This window comes from Vombatus ursinus, unplaced genomic scaffold (genome assembly GCF_900497805.2).
Source record: "Vombatus ursinus unplaced genomic scaffold, bare-nosed wombat genome assembly UNPS02005197.1, whole genome shotgun sequence".
Taxonomy (NCBI): domain Eukaryota; kingdom Metazoa; phylum Chordata; class Mammalia; order Diprotodontia; family Vombatidae; genus Vombatus; species Vombatus ursinus.
The window spans coordinates 460,866-470,548 of NW_020944975.1; the positions used below are offsets into that span (position 1 = coordinate 460,866).

A 9,683-nucleotide genomic window follows, 5' to 3' on the forward strand; every position below is an offset into this window, starting at 1 on the left:
AGTCTTTACAATTGTCAAACAAGTTATATTTGTTTGCTACTGCAATTTGCATGTCTTCTCTGTTCCACTGATCTACCTTGCTATTTCTTAGCCAGTATAATAGTTTTATAGTTTTTATAATTATTGCCTTGTAATATATAAGATCTGGTACTGCTAAACCTCCTTTCTTTATGTTTTTTTAATTAGTTCCTTTGATATTCTTGACCTTTTGTTCTTCCAAATGAATTTTATTATTTTTTTCTAGCTCTGTAAAATAATTTTTTGGTAACTTAATTGGGATGGCATTAAATAAATAGATTAATTTAGGTAAAATTGTCATTTTTATTATATTGGCCCTGCCTACCCATGAAGAATTAATATTTCTCCATTTATTTAAATCTGGTTTTATTTGTGTACAAAGTTTTTTATGGTTTTGTTCATATAGATCCTGGGATTGTTTTAGTACGTGTATTCTCAGGTGTTTTATACTGTCTAGAATCATTTTAAATGGGTTAACTCTAGCTGTCTCTTCCTGCAGGATCCTGTTGGTGATATATAGGAATGCTGATGATTTATGTGGGTTTACTTTATATCCTGCTATACTTTGCTGAAATTATTAATTATTTCAGTTAACTTTTTATTTGAGTCTTTAGAATTTTCCAAGTATATCATCATATCATCTGCAAAAGAGATAGTTTTATCACTTCATTCCCTATTCTGATTTCTTCTATTTCTTTTTCTTCTCTTACTGCTATTGCTAGGATTTCCAATACAATACTGAATAATAATTGATGACAGTGGGCATCCTTGTTTCACACCTGATCTTACTGGGAAATCTTCTATCTTATCCCTATTACAAATTATGCTTGCTAATGGTTTTAGGTAAATGAGTCTTATCAATTTAAGGAAAAGTCCATTTATGCCTATACTTTCAAGTGTTTTTAATAGAAATAAGTGTCGTACTTTGGCTCCCAAAAGCCCAAATAGATGCTTTTTCTGCATCTATTGATATGGTTTTTGTTACTTTTGATATAATCAATTATGTTAATAGTTTTCTTTACGTTAAACCATCCCTGCATTTCTGGTCTGAATTCCATTTGGTTGTAATATATAATCTTTGTAATATATTGTTGTAATCTTTTAGCTAGTATTTTATTTATGATTTTTTGCATCCATATTCATTAATGAAATTGGTCTATGATTTTCTTTCTTTGTTTTTACTTTTCCTGGTTTAGGTATCAGTATCTTATTTGTTTCATAAAAGGAGCTTGGTAGGACCCCTCTTTGCCTATTATTCCAAATAATTTATTTAATATTAGAAATAGTTGGTCTTTAAATGTTTGAAAAAAATCACTTGTAAATCCATCTGGCCCTTGTGCTTTTTTCTTAGGAAGCTTATATATGGCCTGCTCAATTTCTTTTTCTAAAATAGGTCTATTTAGATATTCTATTTCCTCATCTGCTAATCTGGGCAGTTTTTATTTTTGTGAATATTTTTCAATTTCACTTAAGTTGTAAAACTTAGTGGCACATAATTGGGTAAAATAACTCCTTATAATTGCTTTGATTTCATCTTCTTTATTGATATATTCACCCTTTGCATTTTTGATACTAGTAATTTGGTTTTCTTCTCTTTTTTAAAAATCATATTAACCAATGGTTTATCTATTTCATTGATTTTTTTCATAATACTAACTCCTAGTTTTATTTATTAATTTGATGGTTTTCTTACACTTAATTTTATTAATTTCACCTTTAATTTTTAGGATTTCCAATTTAGTGTTTAATTGGGGATTTTTAATTTGTTCTTTTTCTAGTTTTTTTTAATTGCATACCCAGTTCATTCCTTTTTTCTACAAGAAGCATTTCCCAGTTCTTATTAAGAGGTCAAGAAAGCTAGCGCTTTCCCTCTATTGATTATCTCCAATTTATTCTATCTTGTTTGTGCATAGTTGTTTACATGTTGGTGCAAATCAAGTGTTTAATAAATACTTATTGACTGACTTATTTACTAAATAGAAATCTTTGAAATCTTTTTCATCCTTTGAGACCTAGCACAGATATCATTGCCTTCTCCGTGAAGCATCCAGGGCATGCTAAAAGTGATTCTGTTGTCCTTTGCTACTCTTCTCTTGTTTAACATCTTGTACTCACACATCACATTTTAATTTGCATAATGGTTATTTATATAGATATCTTACCTTGAGACTAGCTCCTTGAAGGTAGGGAGTAAGACATTTTCTTCTGCTTTATCCTCATTATCTAAAACAGTTCATTGCACATAGTAGGTACTTAATAAGTGTTCTGTTTTTTCTTTAAATTAATTCCTTCCATATCTCTGTCCATATAGCCAGCCACCCTTTGGCTCCCAAAAGCCCAAATACTCATACCGAGAGGATTTCCACCACAATGTACATAGCCGCTACGGATCTGGTCTGGGCAGTCAGCTAACCCGGTTAGTATCTCTTTCTCTTCCTTTACCATCTTAAAACCTTTTATCTTCCCATTGTGAAAGAACTTTCTTCTTATCCTGCCCTTCTATGCAACCTCCACTAGACTCAGTCTTATGGAGGAGGAGGATGATGATGATGAGATAGTGATAGAAGAGTCAAGTGAAGAGGAAGCAGGGAAATGGGAAGACACAGATAAGGTAAGTGGGGCAGAGAAAGAAAATAAAAGTATTCTGGTTCGTCCTTGCTATCTATAAACATATTCCCCAACCCCCACCCCATTACCTGACTGCTGCTTTGGGAGTTTGAGAAAGTCAGGGGAAAGAGAATGAGGAATCTAAGTGTTCTGGAGTGGTTTTCACCTGCTTAATAAGGGTACTTGGGTGAGTGGAGGGAAATGGAGCACTCATCCCTCTCTGTCTCTGGCAATAATCTCTTTGCCTACCATATCCACAAGATTCTTCTTCCCCTCCTCACCTCTCCTTTAGAGAGCTTTCCCAATCCCAGATTACTCAGCTCACTCATACCCTAGGCTTCTCACTTCCTCCCATTCCTTTTTCCTCCCCCAATTGCTTTAAGAAGGAGAAAGGAGTTGGGTGGATTACAGAAGGAATAATCATAGGATAATAGATTCATAATTTGAAGCAATTTAATCCAGCTGATAATTTTTATAGATGAGAAAATTGAATGTCAAAGTGGTTAGGTGGGTTGCCCCATTTCACATAGGTAGTAAGTATCAGAGGTGGTTTTGAATCCATGTCCTCTGACCAGTCAGAGGTCTTCTTCCCTAAAGAGAACTGGAAGGGGTAGAAGGTGAAGGGTTGGAAGTTTGAAAACTTAAAAATGAAGAATAAGAAATTCTGGAATGTCTCCTTCTTTGAAAATCTTTTGTGAGAAACCTTTCATCTGCCTGGGATAAGGGAATGCCAAGTCTAGCTCAGGATTAGCTTTAGGAGGCTCACACAGAGAAGACAAAGGCTTCCCCCTTTTCATTAACTTTAATTAAATAACTGGCAGGAGCCATTGGCTCCCTTTATAGCTAGGAGAACAGGCAAAGAGTGAGCTGTCTACATAAAGGGAAGTTGTAGGAGTGGGAAGGATACCCTTCAAACTTTTAACTCTACTCTTTCCAGCATGCAAGCTCTCATTCTTCCTTCAAACGCCAGCGAGACCTTTTTGACTCTGCAGAGGTAGGCAGTGATGTGTGAGTATGCCTAGGAGTAGCTATGAGAGCAAGGGAACTAGGCAGTGGGGGATTGCTTTTTCTTGAGTGACAACAGATGGGAGGTCTTCAGGTCATATAACATATTTTAGAGGTAGTAAGGTAAAAATCAAAAGCCCTACTCTCACATTATCTTTGGATCTTTGGAATCAGGGTTGTGGGTAGAGGAGGAGGGCTGCCATAGAACTGTAATATAAAAGAATATGGAGTTGTGTGCTTGTCTTTTTCTTTTTTCTTTTATGAGTTCCTTTCCTTGTCTTCCTAGGATTTCTGAGACCACACTGTGCCTTCTTCAAGCTGATTGTCCAGTCATCAATATAATATCACCAACTGGAATATAAAAAATGGGGTCCAAAGCCACCCCAGTCAGTGAGGAAAAATAAAGGAGGAGCTTTTACTTGTCTTCCTCCTCTCCCAATTTAATCTTATGTTTTCTTTCCTCTCTGTGATTTTTGGGTTGGAGAAGTCATGACTTTTCTACTCTTCCTGATGCATGCTTAACCATGCTTATTATTGAGATTTAAGTTCCTTCACACAATAATTTGGGAGAGGAGAGTCCATCATCATATTTTTGAAGAGGTATACCACATTTTTATTGGAAAGGAACCTTTATTTCCCTATGTTTTATGGAGACATCTTATCTCCCAACTTTTTTGTGCATTTTTGGTGCTTGTTAACTTAATAAAGGTTATTGGAAATCAAAATTGGTCCCTGGGAGTATGATTTGTAAGGTTTATGCTTCTGGATAGAGGGAACTTTTTCCCTTGGGACTTTGTAGAGAATTCTAGGGCAGTGTCTTGCGCAAGTGTCTGATTAATATCTGTTGATTGAATGACGAAGAACTCTTTGTCACTGAATACTTAGAAAGTTATTAAATTTAAGAAGTTTTAAGCTGAGTCAGAAGACAAGGAGAAGCACTATGACAGACTATATTGGCTAGGTTGCAGAGGTGATTCTTGGGAGCAGATAGAATCTTGTGGAATTTTCCTTATAAATTACCTAGATGGGTAGCCATCTATTTCACTCATGCTCAAAGCCTTATAGGTCAGCTTATTCTGAAGCCCTCCTACCTATATTGAGGTATTCCTCTTCTCCAAGGATAATCTCTCTTATTCTTCTATCCTTTTGTTTCTTTCCATCAATCATATTTACATTTCTCTTTGAAGATACAAAATAATTGAATCTTTGCATTTGGAGGAATCTCAGAGATCATCTTTCCAGTATTCCTCCTAGTTCAAAAATCTTTTACCCTATTTCAGTTTCTTTTTTAATACCAATGAATGGGAGAATGTGCTGTATTATTTAGGCAGTCTATTCCACTGGGAAGCAGTTCCAATTAAATCTTTTGACCCAAAATCTGCTTCCTTGTAACTTCCTATTGGTCTTAGTTATGCCCTTTGGACCTACACAGAATAAGTCTGTTTCCTCTTCTATGACAGCTATTCAGATATTTTAAGGCAGCTATTATCTCTCCACTTTATCTTTTATTCTCTGGGCGAAACACATTAGTTCCTGTAGCCATTGTATGATATGATTTTACCATTCTAGTCACTCTTATCTAGTCTGTCGTTGTCCTTAAAAATATGACTCCCAAAGGAGACTACGGTAATATATCATTAGGATCATATACCTGGTCATAACCAGGTAGGATTTATACCAGGAATACAGGGCTGGTTCAGTATTAGGAAAACTATCAGCATAATTGACCATATCAATAACTAAACCAACAGAAATCATATGATTTATCTCAGTAGATTCAGAAAAAGCCTTTGACAGAATACAGCACCTATTCCTATTAAAAATACTAGATAGAGGGGCAGCTAGATGGTGCAGTAGATAGAGCACTGGCCCTGGAGTCAGGAGGACCTGAGTTCAAATCCAGCCTCAGACACATAATACTTCCTAGCTGTGTGACTCTGGGCAAGTCACTTAACCCCAATTGCTTCACTAAAACAAACAAACAAAAACAAAAAAAATACTTAGATAGCAAGCATAGGAATAAAAGGAGCTTACCTTAAAATGATAAGTAATATTTATCTAAAACCATCAGCAAGCATTATCTGTAATGGGGATAAGCTAGAAGCCTTCCCAGTATAATCAAGGGTGAAACAAGGATGCCCATTATCACTAATATTATTCAATATTGTATTGGAAATCCTAGCAATAGCAATAAGAGAAGAGAAAGAAATAGAAGGAATTGGAATAGGGAATGAGATAATAAAACTCTCTTTTGCAGATGATATGATGATATACTTGGAAAATCCTAGAGAATCAACTAAAAAACTACTTGAAATTATTAACAACTTTAGCAAAGTTGCAGGATACAAAATAAACCCACATAAAGCATTAGCATTTCTATATATTACCAACAAATCCAGTAGCATGAGATAGAGAAATTCCATTTAAAATAATTGTAGACAATATAAAATACTTGGGTTTGCCAAGACAAACCCAGGAACTATAAGAACACAAGTATAAAACACTTTTCACACAAATAAAGTCATATCTAAACAACTGGAAAAATATTAATTGCTCATGGGTAGGCTGAACCAATTAATAAAAATTATAATTCCACCTAAATTAAACTATTTATACCAATCAAACTATCAAAAAAGTGTTCTATAGAGGTAGAAAAAATAATAACAAAATTCACCTGGAAAAACAAAAGCTCAAGGATGTCAAGGGAGATATCTGCACCCTGCCCTGCTTACCAGATGCTTTTCCATATGGAGAGGAAGGGGGTTGCATCTATAGTAGCTAAATGTCATTATGGTCTTATTGCATATCCTTGCTATGTTAGGGAAAGCACGGTAAACCTCCTTTTGTTAACTGAGACTGATGAGTGTCTCATTTCATCCTAAAATAAAACAGGACAGGGTACCTGTGTTAAGTGCATCCCTACCACCTTGACACACAGGCCTAGGAGGAGTTTATAGACTCTTCACTCCTCACTGCTACTCCCATATCTTCTCTTTGTTACCATCACTCAGCAACCAACTCTCCTTTAAAATTTACTGCATTATGTCTATATCCTTGTTGCATCCATCTATGGACTCTCCAGGTCATAGTCTTGTATGACATCCTAGGTATCTGACTACCTTGCTATAGGGGAAGCAATATCCTAACTCCTTATGCAAATTGGGCTAATTTTTCCTGAAATATGACAAAGCTATCATTTTTTGAATATTAATTAACAGGGACCTAGCATCAGGCCTGCCCCTGCCCCAAAAGAATGCTTTTGGCAAAGCCCATAGGTCATGAAAATCCAGAGAAGAGATTTTCTAGAGAAAAAGGTTATCAGCAGTGTCAAAAGCAGCCAAAAAAAAAGTCAAGAAGAATGCAGATTGAAAAAAAAAAAGCAATTAGATGTGGCAATAAAAGATCATTGGTTAAAAAAAAAATCATTGGTAAGCATACAAAGAGCAGTTTCAACTGAATAATGAAGTTGGAAACCAGAGTGCACAGGGTTCAAAAGAAATTGAGAGGCATCCACTGTAAAAAGTTTTCTGAAGTTTAGATGTAAAATGGACAAGAGATATAAAATAATAACATGACAACTAGATTATAGTAGCTAAGTGCCACTGGACTTAAGGTTTTTTAAGGATGGAGGAAGACACAAATATGTAGGCAGCAGGAAAGGAGCTAGTAGATCTGGGAAGACTGAAGATAAATGAGTGGGGATGACAGTGGGGACAATCTTGTGGAGAAGATGGGACAGATGAGATCAAAGATGCACGTGAAAGAGATGGCCTTGATAAGCAGAAGGACCTCCTTCGTCTAAGACGGGGTAAAGGAGGAGATGGTAGGAAAATATGCCTGAGTGATGTGAGATGAGGGGATAAGGGGAAGCTCATGATGAATGGCCTAAGTTTTTTTTTTTTTCCAGTGAAGTATGAGGCAAAATCCTTTGATTAGAGGCTATAGGGAGGGGTGATATGAGAGACTTAAGACTAGAGAAGAGAGTTTAGAACAGCCACTGTGGAAAGCAGGATAGTGAATCAATTATGGAGCAGATGAAGGATTGCTTTGGTGCAGTGAGGACCTAGTTGGGATTAGATAACATTAATGTGCAGGGGACCCTATTCATAGGATTTTGTGATTTCTTCCAACTCTCTTCAGAAGCACATGAATAGAAGCAAACAGGGCAGATGGTGGAAGTAATCCAGGGTTGAGATTTGGCACATGACTGGTATTAGGACAAGGGGGCACGGAAGATAGGGTAGAGTTGAATTGGTTCTCCACGTAGTCAAGACAGGGAATGAGCAGAGTACGGCCAATGCCTGAGAAAGAACTGAGGGGTAGGTCTTGGTGGTACTGGTGAAGAAAAAGAAAAGGAAAGGATGTTGGAGCTTCCCTGGCATACATGCATACAACTTTATCAAGAATAATGCCTGCTGGCTCTACAGCCTATCTGGTAATGTTTGGGTGAGGTCCATGCCTACCTACTTACCAACTTGGGTTCTAGAATCTCTGAAGATGGAATAACAAACACTCACAACCAGTATGGATATCCCTCAGCTCAAAAAGAAGCCAAAGGGATTTTGAGACCTGGTTTATAACTTTCAGCCCAGAAAAAAATGCCAAAAGAAATAAATGACAGGATATGATGCCTGAGTTTGTTGTTGAGACCGCGCTTGTGACAGTTTTGCTGATAAATGTTGGTGTTTTATAGGACACTAAGTCCATACTTAGGTGTGGAAAGACTGGGCAAATTGCCTGTTTACAAAATGTCTCCAAGGCTAGAAGGAGGGACAGGAGAGCCTGCATGCACAATGTACCACAATAATTTCTTACCAGTAGATGAATTAGACAATTAGATTTGGATGAGTGGAGACTGACAGACATTCAGCAGACTCTTAAGTGAAAGGGACTGCTTTCCAGTCATGCAAAGACTGCCTAACCCAGACAGCTCAGAAACAGACAGTCCAAGTGAAGAACAACTGGTTCCGATAATGGGAGAGGACTGAACCCAGAGGTAAGCAATAGACCTCGAGTCAGGAAGACTTACGTTCAAATTTGACCTCAGACACTTACTGTGTGACCTTGGGTAAGTCACTTAACCTGTTTCCTCAACTGTAAAATGGGGATAATAATAGCCCCTACCTCCCAAGTTTGTTTTGTAAATCACTCAGCACTGTGTCTGGCACATAATAGGTACTATATAAATGCATACTCCCTCCCTATAAATGCATATTTCCTTCCTCCCCTTTTCTGCCCATTATTGCTTCAGTCATAAAGATTCATAGGACATAGGGATACCTCACTGAGCATAATAACACCGTTAACTGGTCTGAGTCCTCTGCAAGTTCAGATTTAGGAAGGCAGGACTATAATTGTGATGAGAATTGTGATCAGTCCATACCATCCAATAGAACTGGTATAGAGACAGAGAGGTCTATCCAACCAGAGACTGACTAACGACGTCCCAGATTAAACTTGGTGAAATGGTTACACACATAGCCAGATGATACTGCTTACTTCTGCACTATGAGCCCTAGCTGATATGTTTATTGATTCACATGTTAATTGTTGTACCTTTAATATACGCATCTGACTATTTCTTTGTTCTGGTTTACGCTTATTTTCTGTGTATGGCATGCCTTCTAACTATATTAATTTGTTGGCTGGTTTAGTTTTTTCTGTTAGTCATGTGCAAATAATCTCATTATTTTGTTCATTTTGTTATTCTGTAGGCATGCAGATATTATTGCTTTGATTTTGTTTGCTGTTATGCAAACAATGTGTAGCACAAATATATGTACTGTTGAAACACAGTAACTCTGCCGCTGAAACACTCCTAACATATCCTGCCTTTAATTTAGATCTGTAGTCACTGAAGCAACCAGTCAAATGATGCTCTGCATTGTACTGAGTCTCCTGTAGGGTTGTAGGTTGTTTGGTGTCATGGCTCCCTCTACAGTCTGGTGAAGTCTATGGTCCTCAGAGTAATGTTTTTAAATGCATAAAATAAAATATAAAGGATTACAAAAGAAACATTATTGAAATAGTGATTTTTTTTTAAAGATCACAGA

At 36.7% G+C, this 9,683-nt stretch overlaps 1 protein-coding gene across 3 annotated transcripts in view; it reads left to right on the forward strand.

Moving 5' to 3' along the window:
• The window catches only part of STAG3 (stromal antigen 3), a 33,778-nt gene extending 29,484 nt beyond the window's left edge, over nucleotides 1-4,294 (forward strand). For 2 of the 3 annotated variants that reach the window (XM_027843903.1, XM_027843919.1), the window contains 4 exons: nucleotides 2,330-2,434; nucleotides 2,536-2,629; nucleotides 3,563-3,633; nucleotides 3,917-4,294. In XM_027843903.1, coding sequence (XP_027699704.1) covers nucleotides 2,330-2,434; nucleotides 2,536-2,629; nucleotides 3,563-3,633; nucleotides 3,917-3,992 — 346 coding nt within the window. In that variant the 3' untranslated portion in view covers nucleotides 3,993-4,294. The remainder of the gene's footprint in view (nucleotides 1-2,329; nucleotides 2,435-2,535; nucleotides 2,630-3,562; nucleotides 3,634-3,916) is intronic. The other variant, XM_027843911.1, reaches the window with a different exon arrangement.
• Nucleotides 4,295-9,683: the final 5,389 nt, after the last annotated feature.